This window comes from Lactuca virosa, chromosome 1, assembly GCF_052849685.1.
Source record: "Lactuca virosa cultivar CGN04683 chromosome 1, Lactuca_virosa_CGN04683_v6, whole genome shotgun sequence".
NCBI lineage: Eukaryota > Viridiplantae > Streptophyta > Magnoliopsida > Asterales > Asteraceae > Lactuca > Lactuca virosa.
In genome coordinates this window covers 41,421,192-41,439,748 of record NC_136426.1, presented here as the reverse complement: position 1 = coordinate 41,439,748, position 18,557 = coordinate 41,421,192, and the positions used below count along the sequence as shown (strand labels likewise).

The 18,557-nt window shown below is 38.0% G+C and overlaps 3 protein-coding genes and 1 pseudogene across 5 annotated transcripts; 3 read left to right on the top strand and 1 right to left on the bottom strand.

The window, feature by feature from the left end:
• The first annotated feature begins 517 nt into the window (after positions 1-517).
• On the top strand, positions 518-2,401 carry LOC145111593 (F-box protein SKIP2 pseudogene; annotated as a pseudogene).
• Positions 2,371-4,873, bottom strand: LOC145111648 (Mannose-P-dolichol utilization defect 1 protein). The gene is made up of 8 exons (XM_079047930.1): positions 4,572-4,873; positions 4,067-4,220; positions 3,606-3,678; positions 3,397-3,463; positions 3,271-3,330; positions 2,885-2,945; positions 2,750-2,791; positions 2,371-2,645 (listed from the first exon to the last, which is right to left on the bottom strand). Exons 1-8 carry the CDS (start codon positions 4,725-4,727, stop codon positions 2,536-2,538), a joined length of 723 nt encoding a protein of 240 aa, XP_078904056.1. The 5' UTR covers positions 4,728-4,873; the 3' UTR covers positions 2,371-2,535.
• Positions 4,874-6,038: 1,165 nt separating this feature from the next.
• Positions 6,039-11,609, top strand: LOC145111440 (uncharacterized). 3 transcript variants are annotated; one of them, XM_079047824.1, is made up of 10 exons: positions 6,039-6,687; positions 7,555-7,612; positions 8,159-8,229; positions 8,612-8,707; positions 9,101-9,180; positions 9,256-9,409; positions 9,552-9,689; positions 9,772-10,419; positions 10,500-11,038; positions 11,114-11,609. In XM_079047824.1, exons 3-9 carry the CDS (start codon positions 8,215-8,217, stop codon positions 10,566-10,568), a joined length of 1,200 nt encoding a protein of 399 aa, XP_078903950.1. In that variant the 5' UTR covers positions 6,039-6,687; positions 7,555-7,612; positions 8,159-8,214; the 3' UTR covers positions 10,569-11,038; positions 11,114-11,609. The 3 variants fall into 3 exon arrangements, with proteins under 3 accessions (XP_078903950.1, XP_078903901.1, XP_078903863.1); XM_079047775.1 differs by lacking the exons at positions 6,039-6,687; positions 7,555-7,612 and having other exon boundaries at positions 8,210-8,229; positions 8,612-9,180; positions 9,772-10,074; positions 10,141-10,419; XM_079047737.1 differs by lacking the exons at positions 6,039-6,687; positions 7,555-7,612 and having other exon boundaries at positions 8,210-8,229; positions 8,612-9,180.
• A 2,001-nt stretch (positions 11,610-13,610) lies between these two features.
• On the top strand, positions 13,611-14,479 carry LOC145113237 (uncharacterized). The gene is made up of 2 exons (XM_079049347.1): positions 13,611-14,175; positions 14,262-14,479. Exons 1-2 carry the CDS (start codon positions 13,611-13,613, stop codon positions 14,477-14,479), a joined length of 783 nt encoding a protein of 260 aa, XP_078905473.1.
• Positions 14,480-18,557: the final 4,078 nt, after the last annotated feature.

Here is an 18,557-nt window from a genome sequence, read left to right as displayed (position 1 = left end):
TGACCAAATCAATAACTAATATATTATTTTAAAAACAGGTTTATAAGTGACTAATTCATAAGTGTTGAATATGTTAAAACGACCAAATATATACATATTTAAAGAGAATTCATTTGAATTGTCTTTCAAATTGTATTCACGTGATAGGTTTTAATTTTAGACTAATTTTGAACTGTTAATATTTGACAATTATAAAGAAAACCAATAGTTTCTAAAAGTTTTAAGTAACTTGGGGGTATTTAATAAAATAAAATAAAATAAAATAAAATAAAATAAAATAAAAACGCATATCTAAAGTTTATTTTATTAAAAACAATATATGTATGCAAATAAGTTTGTTTAATGCTTTATTAAAAGTAAGCATCATGCCATTTGCTTTCTCAACTACATGCCACATTGCCACGCGATTAACGTAATGGAATTAAGTTGCAATAAATAGAATGTGAGCTCATGGTAGTTTATCTTGAGCCTTCCCCCACACGAATATTGCTGCATATGTTGGTTTATAATGTTTTAAAGTCCGTATTTTATTCGGATTCTGAAATCCAAAGGCCCGGAAGCCCGACGTTGAAGATTGGCATCCAATAAATACGCGATTCAAGGAACAGTCATTTCCTTTGTCTTTCTGCGGCTGCCGGAGAATATTTCTCCGCCGTGGATGGGCCAGTTGCCTTCATCCACTGCCGGAGTCCCCAGCTGCCGTCGAAACGACGTTATTTATCAAAGTTGTGGATCAATGGCGCAACAAGATTTGTCGGTCTTTCTTTCTCCTTTAATGGGGAAAAAGATTGACGATGGTCTTTGTGTTGCCAACGGTATATCGAATCTTCCAGATGATTGTTTGGCTTGCGTTTTTCAGTTCCTTGCACCAGGCGATCGGAAACGATCTTCGCTCGTTTGCCGGCGTTGGCTCGAGGTCGAGGGACAGAGTCGTCACCGACTCTCCCTTAATGCCCAATCGGACCTCCTATCTGCGGTGCCATCGCTTTTTTCTCGGTTTGACGCCGTCACGAAGCTTTCTCTCAAATGCGACCGTAGATCGGTGAGCATCGGCGATGATGCTCTCATTCTAATCTCTCTTCGTTGTCAAAACCTTACCCGCCTTAAGCTCCGATCGTGCCGACAGTTAACGGATTCAGGCATGGAGAGTTTTGCCATGAATTGTAAGAAATTGAAGAAGCTGTCGGTTGGATCATGCACTTTTGGAGCTAAAGGAATGAACGCTGTAGTCGATAATTGCTCGTCCCTGGAAGATTTATCGGTGAAGCGGCTACGCGGCATCGCCGATGGAGACTCGACGGAGCCGATTAGACCTGGTTCAGCGTCATCGTCTCTTAAGATGATTTCTTTGAAGGATCTCTACAACGGACAATGTTTTGCTCCGCTGATAATCGGATCCAAAAATCTTAGAACCCTAAGACTTTTCAGATGTTCCGGAGAGTGGGATGGGGTTCTGAAACTTGTTACGAATAACATCAAGGGATTGAGTGAGATGCATCTGGAGAGGCTTCAGGTAACCGATATTGGTCTTGCAGCCCTTTCGAATTGTGAAAATCTAGAAATCCTTCACCTCATAAAAACACCTGAATGTACTAATTTGGGGCTATCGTCTATGGCGGAGAAGTGTAAGCTTCTGAGGAAGGTTCATATCGACGGGTGGAAAACAAACAAGATTAACGATGAAGGTTTGATCAGTGTAGCAAAATACTGCACTAACCTTCAAGAGCTGGTACTTATCGGTGTGAATCTTACCCGTGTAAGTATATCGCCATTGGCTTCAAACTGCCAGAAGCTAGAGCGATTGGCGTTATGTGGGAGTGAAACCATAGGTGATGTCGAGATTTCTTGCATAGCTGCTAAATGCACGGCGTTGAGGAAGCTATGTATCAAGAGTTGCCCTGTCTCTGATCATGGAATGGAAGCTTTAGCACTTGGGTGCCCTAATTTGGTGAAGGTGAAGGTGAAGAAGTGCAAGGGAGTCACCTGTGACGGTGTAGGCTGGTTGAGAGCTAGCCGGGAATCATTAGCTGTGAATTTGGATGCTTTGGTGGTTGAAAATCAAAACCAGAATGCAACCGTTGAGGTGGTGGTGGAGGACCAACAACCACCACCAGCAGCTAGTGACATTGGAGGAGGTGCTAATGGTGGTTCTAGCAGTAACAGGAGGTCAACATCATTGAAGGCAAGGTTGGGGCTTACATCTGGGAGAAATTTAGTTTCTTGCACTTTGAGACGGTGGTCAAGCTTTAATGGCGCTTCGGCTTCACAAAGTCATTAGGAAAGAGATGTTGTCAAAATGATTATGTTGCTTTTTATGTTGGGTATAAATATTTATGTCAAAAGATTGTTTTTTCTTTTTATATATCATGATGATGAAAATAAATACCGAAGCGTTGTATAAGTATTTGAGTTGACTAGTCTGATCACTGATGTGAGAAAGAGAACAATCAAAGATAATAAACATTTTTGGAAATACTAGATAGAAACAAACAGGTGTAAAACTTGGAAATATAAAGATGGTGGTGGTGGTATGATCTAATCTGCTTTCTTCCTCACTTTCTTGGGTGGCTGTGGCTTCTGGTACATGATGATTTGGGTTAAGATTGCACCGTTTGTCAATATCCCGATAACAGAACCCATCACAACTTCAAACAGAGCAAAGGATATCAGCACTTATAATGATTTGGGTTAAACATTAAACATTATTAATAAGCCAAAAATGGGAATGTTTAATTGTTTGCATACATACCACTTGTTGGGGCTCCTTCTTGGAGGCTGGTGAAAACTCTTACTGCAAAATCAGTGATCACATACATACATATCAGCATTTGTGTATATAATTATATTGGACACAGACAGACAATAAGAAACAAGTAGAACTGACCTATAGAGCCAAGAGAATTCATAAATGAAGTTATGAAGCTAAGCTCCCCTGTGCTTTTGTTCTGCTCAAACATAACATACTCATTCACAAAAACCAAAAAATGTGGCATGTCTACTGTATTTGATGTATACTAGACTTGGACCATGACATAATATAACAAACTGTACTGTATTATTTTGGACCGATGTCAATGGGACAAAAGGTGGAAAAAAATGAGACCAAGACTTGCTGTCAGTTAGTCATTTGAAGTATTCAAAATGAAGACTTCATTTAATTAAAGTATTTAACATGAAAAACTTAAGAAAGTGTATTACACTTTAGGAACACATGTGCAGAAAATTTTCGACAAACAAAACAGTAGATATATAATATAATCAACAACTTACTTTAAGGTTTTCCCAAATTTGAGGGACCCTGGCAAAGAAAAAGACTGCATGCTGGCATGCCTGAAACCAACAGTTTCATCAAGTAAATTAGCAAATTCCAAAAATAAGTTAAAAGAAAGAACTTACATATAGGGCTTCAAAAAGAAGGGGATCAATTTTCCCAGCTAAGATTGTTGGTGCTATCCCACAATATCTGTCGCAGTCTCATTGAGGAAATGAAATTCTTATATATATATATATATATATATATATATATATATATATATATATATATATATATATATATCATGTGTTTAAAGAGAAATAAAATAACCATCAGAATCTAAGAAGGATACAGCAGAGCACGGATCCATGTTGAGTTACTGACAGGCTGAGAGAAATAATATATGGTTGCAACTAAGATTATAGCTGCAATGTCCATGAAAAAAAAAAATCACATTACAAAATATCACAAATCCAACTGATCAGATTGGAATGAAATGATTTACTTTGTGTATAAACAACATTTAACCATCCTATTCCTAAAAATAACCATACTGTGTGATTGCAGGTGGATCAAGCCAGCCTGAAGAACATTATTCAAAATGGAAATTCACAAAGACTCATGATCTGAGGGTAGGAACGAATTTATGTTAATTCTTATAAAATCAGAAAGGTTCATCAACAAAACATGCCAAAAATAAAGATTGAAGAGCAATTAGCCAGCTAATCATATCCTCATTCTCTGAACAATTCTCCCATATTTATGTGGTGAACTTGTGAAACTATCTAGAAATTAACATGGTGCTTGCTATACCTTGGATCAGAAGAAAGGCTAACTCTCCATAAGCTGAAAATGGGAGACCTTTGTGAAGACAATATGCCAAAGCAATGGTATAACCAACCACTTCCATTTCAAAGGCCATAACGCTAAGACCTCTTACACTTTTATGTTGCATGATCTTCATAATCTGAAAGAAAAACATAATTCAAAATCCCAGTCCTAATTTCTGCAAACTAGCATTAGAGATCAAAATATGATATAGAGTGCACTCGGCATGGCTTAAGTATATATCGATTTAAAACACGTTACCATATTTGAAATTGATTAAGATTGTATCGATAATTACAACCTAATGATCAAGAGCTCAATAGTTCACGAAATTGGAAAATCAAAGGAAGAATTGCATTAATCTGAGATTTACATCAATTTGTAACCAATTGACAAATAATTGGAAGAATTGGTGGAATCGCAAAACCCTAGGGAGGCATGGAGACCAACGTGATGAAAAATAAAGTTGACGCAAATTGAATTGGTTAACCTGAGGCAGTTTAACGGTGGTGGAGGCAGCGACGATGGCGTAACCTAGGAGCTTAGAAATCAAAGGAAGCAGGCAGTCCTTTTCAGGGAACTTGCCGTCACTTAACGATCCAAACACGCAGCTGAAGTCCATTCCCAGGAACTCCATTTGAACCATTTTGATGGTCCGACGTAATGAAAGATACAGAAATGGCCTGAATTGTTGGGAAAATCGCCGGTGGCTTTGTAAGAACTCCGGCCAAAAATCTATAGCAAGATTTATGGATGGGTTTCTTCAAAACTGAATCACATCAACAGAAATTGAAAGGGATCTGTTTGGGCCACTGTTAACTAAGCGATTGACTTTCCCATAAATTATTGGGCCATAAAACAATGATCCACATAACTGGTCTAAAACAAGACTAAAACCAAAAAAAAATATGATCATCATGAACCGTCCTATAAAAAAGTGGGAAAATACAGCAAATAGACAAAAAAATTTGGGTCAATTTCGAAATTTAGTCATAAAAATAGATTTTTCCGGCTATAGACATACATTCCGCGGAACCATGAAATCTCCGCGTAGAGGGGGTAATTTCGTAATTTCAACCCTTTTTTTTGAGAAAAACGAAGGGGTCCTCTTTTGGTCCCCACTGGTCCCCGTTTGTGTTCGTCACTCCGCATCGCCTCGCATAGTCGTTCATCGAAGACTTCAAATCCGGCGGAATACGCCGTCAAACGACTTCAAATCCGGCGAAATCGAGTATATAGCACTTGAAATCCGTCACCGATGGACCGCGAATTCCCCGATGTTATGGCCGATGGATACGGTTCCCGGGTATTTCTCACATTCCCATCTAATTATTAATGTCGAAAATGTCGAATATGATTCAAATTAGAGGAAACCCCATTTTATTACATTGAATATGTATACAGTTTTAGAATTTTTAGGTTTACAAATCACAGGAACGATTTTTGGGATGATCCATTTCCGCGGAGGGGGACGTCAGTCCGCAGAGGGTGCTCCGCGGAGTGATGTGTTATGTAACATCCCGTTTAAATAGAGTAATTAAATAATAAATCAGGAGCCCCGGGAAGTAATTATTATGATTATTTTATACTATTATAGCCCAAGATCGAATAATAATTAGTGGGTGTTGGTTTTAGGAAGTCAAATGGCAAGAATTGAACCTCCAGGGGCTAAAGTGTAATTTTGGGACTTAATTTGTAAAGATTTTCATAAGTCAAGGAGTGTTTGGTATTATTTGGGGCATAATATACAAGAAATTATGGAAACAGGGGTTAAAAAGTAAATATCGGATTTATTTTGTAAGGATTTTAGGAGACAGGGTGGGAATGGTAACATTTGGATTAAATTTGAAAGGAAATGGAGAAGGAGGGATCGGTTTTGTAATTATGGGCCAAAGTTGTATGGAACCGGGTATATATCTTCCTTACCCGTCAAACCCTAACTCTAAGGGATCCCACTTCAGCCGCAATAACCACCTTATGCCTCCCTTCACACCAGCCGCCATCCCTTCTTCCTCCGATCTCCGACACCGCTACCCCTTCTGTCGAGTCGCAGCCACTGCTGTTGGAGTCGTAGAGCACCACCATCACAGCCTATGTCGGCTGTGACGTCGAGAATGGCCGGAGAAAACGCCCAAGAGCTATGGCATCACCGCTACCTCACCCTCTTAGTCAGAAAACAACCATGATGTCGTCGTTGTAGCTCCTGCCGTCGGAGAAGCCGAGAACCCCGAACACCGGCGTGTGGTTCGTAAATGGTTAGATCCTCCACTGTTACATCGCCGCCTTATCTTCTTCTAACTCCAGACGTCGGACGTCGTTCGTAACCAGGGAAAACCACAGGGGGCGCCGATGTGGTCGTGGGAGGACCGACCAAATTGCTGTTGATGGGTTTCATCCTTAAGGTCACCACCATGCGACTGCCACCACCATGAACCGCTAGGTGGGTGGTGGTGTAGCGGTTCTGGGGTCCTTGTGTGTGTTTACTGTTGCATCGCATGCTTTGCGAGTTGCTGCTGCCGGATATTGAAGAAAAGACCCACCATGGCCGTCAGCCATAGTGGCCACCGCTAGCTACCATGTTCCGTCGCCACCAGCCACCATGGAAGGTGGCTGTGTGTGTGTTTTGTGTGTGTTTAATTAGTGTAGTGTGTGTGTTTATTTGTGATTTCATTGTAAATTGTAAAAAAAATGGAATAAAGAATTTGAAAACCACCACCTTAGGGTGGTGGTTGCCGTCTCCTGCCGCCACCGGCCGCCGTGTCGGGTGGCGGTGTGCTTTGATTGCGTTTGGACCTCGTTTGGGGGATGTTTGGACAATGTGGGACCAAAGAAACCCTAGTGGGCCCAATGGAACCCTAATGGGCCTTGTAAACCCTAATGGACTCTAATGGACCCCAATAAAACCCTAATGGGCTTAATGATATTCTAGTGGGCCTAATAGGCCCAATAAAGCCCTAATAGACCTAAAAGCCCAACCATTTGATTAATGGGCTAGTATTTGGGTTGGAAACCCTAATGCCTTGAAACCCTAATTTTGGGAATCGATTGAGACACACACATGGGAATTATTTAATAAGCTTAAATATTAAATAATAATCATTGGCAAACTAACTTAGCAATAAAGTCCTTAATGGATTAAGTCCTTAATGGATTAAGTCCTTAATGGGTTAAGTAGGAAACTTAACCCTAATCATCATTTTATGTGAAACCATAATTTCACTTGGGCCTTAAGTTGGGCCTTTCTATTGGGCTTTGATGATTAGGATAATAATGGGCCATCCAAGAACAAGCAAATGGTCTAAAATAATTTAATGGGCCTAGGGTAAGGTCCATGTAAGGGGTTGGGCCCAATTTGGAAAATTGGGCCATATGTTGGGCTTTGGCCCATTATTTTACTTTTGGGCTTTTGTAGTGAGAGTTGGACCTTGGGCTTGGAACCCAATTATTAATTGGGTATTGTTTGATGTGGACAGTTCGGGAATCTGTCAACCAGCAGCGGGAGCTTCACCTGCGGGAATTCAGCAGTGCCAGGTGAGTTATCCTCACTATACTAAGGGGTCTAAGGCACCAAGGCCGGCCCATTGGATATGTTATCCTAGCAGTGTTAGATGTTGAGTATGAGTTAGTGTTGCATGCTAGTGGTTATGCCAGTTAGGTAGACCTGTAGGACTACCTGTGATGTTATATGATTATTGCATGCTTAGTGGTTATGTGGTATGTTATATGTTATGTGGGATGGGTTGAGGTTGTACTGCTCCGTGCGGTAGCCAACATACCTTAGGAGCATTCCAGTTACGGGCTAAAGAGAGACTCGTACTATGGGCTCGGGAGCATTCCAGTTACGGGCTAAAGGGAGACTCGTACTGTGGACTCGAGAGCATTCCAGTTACGGGCTTAAGGGAGACTCGTACTGTGGGCTCAGGGGTAATCCAGTATGTAAAGTTGGGGACCCATTACATGTTGTTCAGTTGTTATGTTATGATATTGTTGATGTTGTTATGTGGATTGTATGTGTATCGGTATTTTGGGGGTAACTCACTAAGCTTTCGGGCTTACAGTTTCAGTTTATTGTTTCAGGTGCATCAGGGGATCGTGGCAAGGCAAAGGCGTGATCGTACAACTCCTCACTTTTTATGACTTTGTTTCTGGTATACTCTGATATTAAACTATTTTGAAAACATTTTGTAATGACTAATGGGTTTTGAATTGTTTAAAAAGTTTTAAATTGGCTTGAATTTTACGGGTGTTACATGTTACCTCCGCGGAATGTTATAATCGAATAAATGCAGGTCTCCGCGGAGGCTAGAGGTCACTCCGCAGAGAGGCCTCCGCGGAATGACATTAAAAATGGTTTTTGCACAATTTTTTTTTCTGCTTTTGCTGCCCTTTTCTTTTGTGTACTTAGTTATATATAAAAAGTATGTTGCTATTTATTTCATAAACCGAATTAGAAAAGTAATTTTGGAACCTTGTTTTTTATTTTCAATTAGTAATGTTTTAAATGAAATAAGATTTTTTTTTGTTGTGTAGCACGAAGATCTCAATCAAAAAGCGGATTTAACTTTGAAAGGCGTGGTGGGGACTATCATTAAAGACTATTTTCTGCGCCTAACACAATCACAACGAGTATTATTCGAAGTTTCCCCCTTTGGAATATTCTTAGGAATGCATATCCCACATGGTGATCTCTTACTTGTGCATATGATGATGTTGCACGAAGTAAGGTGTCAATAAAAATTTGAAATGAGGAGGTTTTTGTTTGATATGGAGGGGATCCAGTTGGATTTTGGTGAAACTGAATATATTCTCATTTGTGGTTTAAAAGTTGGTCCTTATGTGGATTTACTCCATGACGAAAAGGGCCAGTCAAATTCAAATCTCCGTGCTCGGTTGTTCCCAGATAGTTCTGATGCACGTTTGCGGCTGAAAGATTTAGAAAACTTGATTATGTCCCCGAATTATTTGGCACTACAAGATGAAGATGTTGTGATGCTTATCCAGCTTGTTTTTATGTTGAAGGGTCTACACGGACGGGACGTTAAAACGGGCATTCCTGCAGCAGTATACAAGCTTGCTGATAATATAGATGATTGGAACAGGTATTACATTTAAAACAGACATTCTCGCAGTAGTATGCAATGCACTAATTATAATAAATAAATTGAAAATTGCAGGTTTGCATGGGGTACGTATTTCTGGAAATATACTTCGTCTTTGATGCGTGGAATGTTTAAGAAAATAGAAGAGTTTAGAGTATTGAAGCAGGCCAATCCCGAATCGAAGAAAGTACACAAGTATACCGTTCCCGGTTTTATGCTTCCCTTTAAGGTTACTTTCTAATGCATTTAAATAGTTATCATTGTTTAGTTTTTTATACTATAAAAATTTGAACTTCGTTTTTTATTATATAATAAGTTTGTATCATGAATTTTATAGTATAATAGAACGATACTTACATTTTTTTTCATAGATATGGATTTTGGAGACGTTCCCAGAGGCAACCAAGTTTTATATACGCACGCCGACAGAATTGTCACGGATGAGGGCGTGGAGAAGTAAAACACCGTTATCTTGGGTTCAATGTTGTCGAATAATGAATGTGTCTGTGGTATTCTTTTTATATTAACAATCATCTATATTTACAAATTCCAATGTATTTTCATGTTAAACTAACAATCTGATTTTTGCAGCCTAACAACCAACCTATTAATGTCGTGGCAAACCCGGAGGAGCTGATGTTGCCGTTTTATGTTCGTTATGTCAATTGGACTCTTAACCCTGTAGAGTCTCCCCCACGGCAATATAGTCCTGTCCGAAATAGTCCACCTCATGTTGCCTCGCCTGCTCGAAGAAGAATGTACAAGTCCGAAATAAAAACATCTTCGACTGAATCTGCCACAAATGCTTCTTCCTCGCAACATCTTGAAATAGAAACAAGTTATATGTCAAACGACACATCAAGATTGGTAAAGAAGAAGAAGACGAGCACAAAGGTATTAGTGAAGCGTCTACTAGGCATTGTAGCTGACTTAAGTTCTAAAGTAGACCGTGTATTACAGAAAAAAGATGAACCAGATAGAGGGTTTCGAGAGGAGGAAGAGGTGGAGGAGGAGGAAGAGATGATGAATGAAGAGGAGGAAGAAAAATATTACCATGATACACATTTTGACTATGATGATATAGGTACTCATGGTTTGGAGGGGGAATTTGGGCCTACACCTACGCATGTTGAGCCGTCATCGGACGTGGGTGAACATCACACAAAAGAAATGACTCCTATTGTTAGGCCGCAACGAAAGAGGAGTGTTCCATGGTATCAGCGGACTCCGTTCACAGTGGTACAAAACTCATATTTTAAATTTGATATATTTTTAAAATATTAACGTATTGATAATTATTTAACATGTTAATTTTTTAGTTGCAATCCACACCAAAATTGAAGAAAATCACCAAAGCAAAGAAAAAAAAAAGTGGTGAAGAGTCCTGAAAAAGCAAATGAAGACATTGTGAATGAAGAGAGTAATGATGTTTCAAATCATCTCCTGCTCGACAGTGTTGAAGTTGCCAGTACGTTGAGTTTTTGGAGAGAACGGAATACGATCTCTTCCAACCTAAACACTAAACATAGGCTGCATATGCTCACACTGGATGTGGAGTTTTGGTCGAGGTTACTTGCAGTTACTGACGCTGGGTGGTTAATTTCTTCGGTAACATTCGTTAAATATAATTTTTAACTACATTTTTAGACGATAATTTATATAAAAAACTGTAACATTTTTATCTTAAAATGTACAACATATTGCGATATGGAGTGACTTGCTCATGGAAAGACGGCCGACGAACGCAAGGTGGACGATATTCCCTCAAGAACTTAATTTGCAAAACGGAAAAACATATTTTCTTAGGAATATAGCAAATGGTGTCGGAGGCCATCCTAAATGGAAGGATGTGGATATGGTTAGTTAAGTTTATTAATTATTTATTTTATATAGGAACTGAATTAATGACTATTAAATTTGTTTTTGTTTGCAGGTTCTATTCCCCATAAACGTTCCTCATGCCCATTGGTTTTTGGCAGTGCTACATTTAGATATTTGGAAAGTACACATTTATGATTCAGCACGATGTATGAATTACTTCACAACGTACTTGACTGGTGGAGAATTCAAAAGTTTTGGGGATAGTATAATCGAAGAGCTAGATGTCATTGACTACTGGAAGGATTTCCCCGATCGACACAAAGACAACGCAGTTGTGGAGTTTATTGATATTGTAGACGCGCCACAACAAGAATATATTACTAATAGAGGGGATTGTGGAGTATTCGTAAGCATGTATATGGAAATGATTGCTTCGGGGGTACCGGTGAAGAGTGATAAGCCATGTAGAGATGCAGGATTTCTCTACAGAAATAGGATGACAAATATTATTTGGGATACTAAATAACTTGATGTTTGGAAGTTTGTATACATTTTTATGAAATACTTGTTTTTAGTAGTTTTGTTTAATATAAACAACTTTTGTATCATATATTTTTTGAAACATAATTCACCAACATATATTACGATACATTAAAAACATAACAAACATTTGAAATAACATAATAACATTACAGAAAACATTACAAATAAAAGATGAATGATTAACAAACATTACATAGAACATTACGAATAAAAGAGTCGTCTACATAAAAAAGGGTTTATTTCTAACCAGATTCCAAACGTCCGTATACTCGAACTCAGTTTCATCAAACTGGCACAGGTAATATCCGTTCACGTATTCAAGAAGTTCTTCATCATCAGCATCAGAGCATCGCATTTTCTCATAATTGTAGCATCGATTGTATCATGTGACTTTAGTCTTTAAATCCATCCATTTACTAACAATATCGGGTTTTAATCGTTCTTGTCCTTGTCCCACCTTATAGTTGAACAAAGCTACTAAGCGGGACCATTCATCACCAATAAGGCAATTAAGGGGAGCCATTACCGGCAGACCCTCGTAAACAGTAATCCAGCATCGTGTTAGGACCAATACCTCTGTTGTCGTCCATGGAGATGTACCATTTGTTGGAGCAGACGCATTAGACAGATTAGCTGCATTTGAAGACGTTGGTACATTGGATGCCATTTTGTGAAATGATCCCTTACCTCTAATTCGGACGTATAGATACGTGCTTTACTATATATAAAAAGATAGGTAACGCGGACTGACAAGTCAGTAACGCGGAATGACAAGTCAGTAACGCGGACCGACCATTCGTTTTGCGGACTGACAAGTCAGTAACGCGGACTTACAAGTCAGTAACGCGGACTGACGAATAGCTATGCGGACTGATAAGTCAGTAACGCGGACTGACAAGTCAGTAACGCAGACTGACGAATAGCTATGCGGACTGACAAGTCAGTAACGCGGACTGAAGAACAGCTCTCTGCGGAGTTGAAGGGTCTATATATTGTCATGGATGATCGTTGGATATTTGCGGACTGTCATGTCTATATAAAACGACAAAAAAATTACGTATCACTTCATCTAATCTATTTTAGTTCATGTACTTTTGTATGTTTTACAATGGGTTCAAACCCATGGACCGCTAACGAGTATTTGCTTCTAACTCGTGCATATATTAATGTCTATGAGAACACCAGTTTGGAGGATAGAATGTTTTGGGTCCTATTAACGAATACCTTCAACACTGACGCTGAAACCACCATAGAAAACCATCGCAGCACGCTTGATATAGCTGTAAAATGGTATGAATTGAAAACAGAAGTTGTGTTATTCAACGATCTTTATAATAAGATTGAAGACGATCGTGTGAATGATACTGAGGAAGACATCTTGGAGGCGGCTAAAGAAGAATACAAATCCATTAGCAACGGACAGAGTTTCGAGTATGAAGCCCCTTGGAATCTTTTGAAAAATGTCCCGTTTTTTTAACTAGTACTGCGTTTTGTATTGTTCTTGTATTGCTTTATTTATATGTAATATGGTATTTATCCTTTATTTTTTGAAACATAATTCACCAACAAATGTTACGAAACCATACATTCAAATAATATAATCTGACAAACAGGTTACACGGACTGACAAATAAGTTACGCGTACTGACAAGTCATTTACGCGGACTGACAAGTAAGTTCTGCGGAATAATGTATACTAATTCCTTTTAAATTGGACAAGCATTTTCATTTTTACAAGGTGTCGAAAGTTGTGAAAATGAGTTCAGTCAATCAGGTATTAAGAAAAAGTTTCTCCAGCCTACCAACTTTTTTCCATAATCTGCAAAGAACCAATCCTAACACCTTCACGTACATTACGAAAGATCAGTACAATTGTTTCCAAATTTGTTTCGTGGCATTGGGATGCGTGGTATGTAATCCCTTATAGTAAATAAATATTTAGTTATTTCAAGTTGTTATATGCCTAATATTTTTATCTTGACTTACAGATTCGCACATTTCTCACGTCTATGATACCAATCATATTTGTTGGTCAAGTACCTCTAATTGGGGCGTATGTAAGATCCATGTACATTGCGGTTGCTTTAGATGGAAATCATGAACCCCTTCTCATAGCGTTTGCTTTGGGAACCATAAACCATGACAATTCATGGTTATGGTTCATGAGGAGGCTTAAAGAATGTTTAGGTGACAATATAGAAGTTGGTTTCATAAGCCATATGTCTGATTTCATAGACTTTGCAGTTCAAAGAGTCTACCCTGATTCATATCATGGCTATTGTTGTAAAAATATAGCCGAGAAAATACACGCTTCCATCGGAAGCAATACAGTCGTAGAGCAGTTGTTCTGGAAGACTTGTAAAGCGTATAATTTGTCTCATTTTTATGCATGTTTGAACAACTTAAAAAATGAGGTTAATGGGAATGATCTTCATTGGCTTGACAATATTCCCATTGCAAAATGGGTACGGGCTTGTTTTCCAAGAGTACGTTTCAATGTTAAATTCATTGACATTCCCGTTGTTGTCAATTGGTTAAGAACAAACATGCATGAGTTTCCAATAACAACAATCATTGAAATGGTCCATGACTCGATGCAAGCAGTGTATCTTCAACGTGCTGCGTTTGGAGGTAATTATAAGTTATGACATCACTCAAATGGTCAATTGATATGTTATTATACGTTATGACATCATAATTTTTGTTTTTTGATTCAGTTCATTTCACAGGGGATTTTCATGGTCTTCTAACCCCTTATGCACTTAAGGTGATTCATAAAAGATTTATCCACTCGAATGGTTGTAGGATTACGCATATTGTTGGCGACAGATATGAAGTGAGTAAGTATTCAACAACCGAATCTGTCCAATTAGACCGTGGTATTTGTAGTTGTGGTAAATGGAAAAATGAGGTATACCTTGTGAGCATGCTATAACTTCACTACAAAGACTTGAAATTGCAGAAATCCAGAAACAGACCATCCTGTCGTACGCTCTTCATTTTTACTAACTACTTTTTCAGCCCACTCGGTTAGCACTGTTGAACGTTTCCCTGTAAAGAAGATATATATAATTAACTTATTATTCGACCTAATTAAAGTCCAAATTAAATTCATACCTCCTTCGATGCGACGCTTGTTACACCATTCCTGTGAAAGACGACGGAAGAACTCAAGAAGGGGTATTATAGGCAATGTTCCTTGCATCTACAGATAGAGCATTCATGGACTCTGCACTGTTCGAGGTCATGTAATCGTACCATTTCGACAGCGAATATGCTCTAGTCCATTTAGCACGGGGAATTTCACTTAGATATGCTGCTACTTGCGGCCTAGTAGAACTAAATCTATACCACAATTCTTCAAAAAACATTTCTTTTGTAAGCTTTCACAAGCCTCCAAAACAACACTTTTGTTTTATCATTTTTCCCAAACCTGTGTACTATGTTTCCTAGTAGATGAAAAACACACAAGCCATGATGAGCATGTGAGAAAACATTTTCAATACTAACCCGAATTGCATCGGCCCTATCAGTTACAAAAGTCAATTCTTGACAATCACCAACACATTCATACAACTTTTCAAGAAACCATGTCCAAGTAAGACCACTCTCTTTTTTGCATATTCTGTGCGCAAGGGGCAATATCTGGTTGTTCTCATTCATAGTTACTGCATGCAATATGGTTCCCTTAAAATCAGCCTTCAAATGGGCACCATCTATAATTATAACTTTACGAAAAAAACGTTTGAACGCTCGTATCTGCAATATATTAAAATGGAACACATAAACACTCTATAATTTTTTTAAAAAAATTATATATTAAATAACAACAAGTTTTTTGTATTTACCGTGCTCCCAATGGCATAAAAACAACACTCGAAACAATCTTCAGAATCTGTTTGAATATAGGCCACTGTACCGGGATTATGCCTCTTCAAATTGTGAAAATAAATAGGAAGTTTGGAAAAACATTCTTCAGAGGATCCCAACAACAGTTCCATAGCATATTGTTTTGCACGCCAAGCTTATTTGTAATCTACATTGATTTCCAGCAAAGCATTCAAATCCCTTGATATTTCATTAGGCCTCCAAACCTTGGAACGAGTTTTTCCCATAATCTCATGCAATATAGTGCCCATCACTTTTTTATTAGCATGCTTATGATTAGGGTGTATCTGTAATGACGAACATGTGTGCACGTTGTTGAAAGTCCTGATTTCAAATTCATTAGTGGGATCAAGGCGTTTTGCATATAAACGCCAACTACAGTTCTCAATTTCACAATATACCTCATAACGATTTTTGTTAGAATGTTTGGTCTTAAACTGAAACTTTTCTCTGGTTGCTTTAAGACTCAAAGCAAATATTAGTTGTTGTTTGTTATCATATGTTTGACGAACAAACATATCATCATTTGGACCTAAATTATGAAATGGTCCGGGTTCAACAATAGGATCAGGACAATCAGGTATGGGAGGCATACCGTCAAATATGTCTGAAGCTTTTTTCCCGTGTGTGAACTCATCTTCTGACCATCCTTCATTTGACTCTTCACCGTCTGACAAAGTTTTGTCAGTCAGTCTTCCAAACTCATATAAATTTTTTTCTTCAATCGTATTCACTGCCACAGTTTCTTCTTGTGGACACTCTTCAACATTATCAGATACAACGTTTTCAACATTGTATGGTACAATCTTGTCAACCGCTTCTGTCTGTTTGACCAATCCCTGAAACACCTCTAAATACAAATGCACAATCTCATTCGTTTCAGAAATTACATTTCTGAGTTGATGAACATTTGCTTCGTCTAAAATATTCATAACATACCCATGAACCGGGTGTTGAAATGACAATGATATATTACTATTGAACACATTAGCCTTAATTTTGACCAAATCAAACAATATTCGACGATCAAAATTTGGCGGAAGCAGTAAACCTAAGTTGTTAAACTTTGGTCTAACGTAGGTGTTAATCCCATTACTTATCTGCCAAAAACCACCAGTACATAAAATAACAAAACTCATATTTTTTTTTAAAATGAAATGAAAAAGAACTGATCTATTGTATAGATAATCGACCAAATGGAGCTAAAAAAATGAAAAATAACACTTTGTATCAAAAAAACCGTCTAAAATGCGTTGCAACCACCCATTCCGCGGAGACATTAATCTCTCCGCGGAGCTCCTCGTCACCTTCTCCGCGGAGGAATTTATGAACGCCAAACAACTCACTCCGCGGAGGTGTTAATGTATCCGCAGAGGGCCTACGCGGAACAATCTTTTAAACATTAAAAAATCAGACTTTTGGGTGGTCCGCGGAGATGACGTCATTCTGTAGAGGTCCGCGGAGGGTCCTCCGCGGAATGTATGTCTATAGCCGGAAAAACCTATTTTTATGACTAAAATTCGAAATTGACCCCCATTTTTTGTCTATTTGCGGTATTTTCCCTAAAAAATTCCGGTCTATTGGACCGTTACGAGACCGTTTCAAGATTGGTCAAAGATCGACTCGAGACCAGTCTCAAAAGTAACATTTTTCTTCTTTTTATTAAAATTTAGTGCATCATTCTTAGTAAGTCTTAATGTATCATGTTAATCATATACAATTGTTAACGGGAAACTTGAAACCGAAACAAAAATATATTGAATCCGAACGGAAGAAAAACCGAAAATTAACCGAAAAAGGCGTATCCAAAGACTGCGGACCGGACCGAAAAAGGACCGGTCAAAAGAAAGAGCGGACTGAAAAAAGACACAACCATTCCAGACCGGTCCCAAAAGACCAAATTGTTTCGAGACCGACCCGAAATCGGTCTGAGACCGCCAATGTGCATCACTGATAACTCTAGGTATGAATGTTTGATTTAAACTGAACGTTTTTTGTAGATCAAGACCTAATCGGATCAATTTTTAGATATATATTGGGCCGGGTTTTGGATTTTAGGGTGATAATTATGGATCATATTGGTTATCCATTCATATTGAATTTTTTTTTCCGGATTTTGTATAGAAATAATAGGATTTTTTTTTTCAAATAAATATCTAATAGCCAAGTTTTTACATGACCTATTCATATCCAGTGGATTGGATATATCTTATTCGGATATTTCAAGATCGGCTTTTAAAAAATTTGGCTCAAATATTTTCGGATATGAAAAAATACGGATGTAATTTGTGCACTACTAAATCCAGTAGAGGTGTACATATAAAACTGAGTTTTTTATCCGATGGAAAATCCAATCTGGATTAAAAAAAAAACGATCAGCACAAAACCAATGGACTGAGATTAGGAAAAGAAACCGAATATGCCACTCCAAACTTAGTATAAATAGATGTTGGTTCGGATGGAAACTTTTGGTTTTGTTCAGTTTCTTGGGGAAAATGTATATTGTTTCCTTCTCAATTGAAGTTTTGATTTCTATCTACAAATTGAAATATTCCTTTTTTCAAAGGTTCAATTTTTTTTTTCATTACTTTTTTTAAAATTAAAAACAATGTAGGTACAATCTGGAGGTTCAGTTTTTTTTATTACTTTTATAAAATTAAAAGCAATTTAGGTTTGATTCCAAAGTATGCTTGTAATTTAGGTAATGATAGATTCAGTTATCAAATTGCTTATTATAAACATTCAATATTGTTTTTAAGCTTGTTAATAGACAATCATTTTGATACCCACTTGACCTTCTTGAAGATGAAATGAGCAAATATGTGGAAGTCCAAAATCGTTTCCTTAACCATCTTCTATTTGATCATTTCTTCATTAGTGTGTCTCATAAAGAAATTAATGAAAACAGTAAAACAAAAAAGTTGACGTCAGGAGTAGACGTGACGCAGAAATACATAGTAGGTGTTGCTGACATTGAAATAAATTTTGCCGATGCAGGAAAAATAAGTAAAAAATGGAAAAATCGAAATGTTTTCCACTACAGACAGAAAAAGTAAGTGTTGCCGATGCCACACCGGGACACCTATTAAAACCGCCTCTGGTTGACGTCAAAGTAAAATCGTCGA

Coding starts and splice junctions, on each gene's coding strand:
- LOC145111440 (XM_079047737.1), top strand. CDS start 8,825: ATGAGGAGGTTTTTGTTTGATATGGAGGGGATCCAGTTGGATTTTGGT. Junction 9,410..9,551: donor GTTTTATGCTTCCCTTTAAG/GTTACTTTCTAA, acceptor TTTTTTTCATAG/ATATGGATTTTGGAGACGTT. Junction 9,690..9,771: donor GAATAATGAATGTGTCTGTG/GTATTCTTTTTA, acceptor TGATTTTTGCAG/CCTAACAACCAACCTATTAA.
- LOC145113237 (XM_079049347.1), top strand. CDS start 13,611: ATGTACATTGCGGTTGCTTTAGATGGAAATCATGAACCCCTTCTCATA. Junction 14,176..14,261: donor TCAACGTGCTGCGTTTGGAG/GTAATTATAAGT, acceptor TTTTTGATTCAG/TTCATTTCACAGGGGATTTT.
- LOC145111648 (XM_079047930.1), bottom strand. CDS start 4,727: ATGGTTCAAATGGAGTTCCTGGGAATGGACTTCAGCTGCGTGTTTGGA. Junction 4,221..4,571: donor CCACCGTTAAACTGCCTCAG/GTTAACCAATTC, acceptor TTTTTCTTTCAG/ATTATGAAGATCATGCAACA. Junction 3,464..3,605: donor ACATGGATCCGTGCTCTGCT/GTATCCTTCTTA, acceptor AGACTGCGACAG/ATATTGTGGGATAGCACCAA.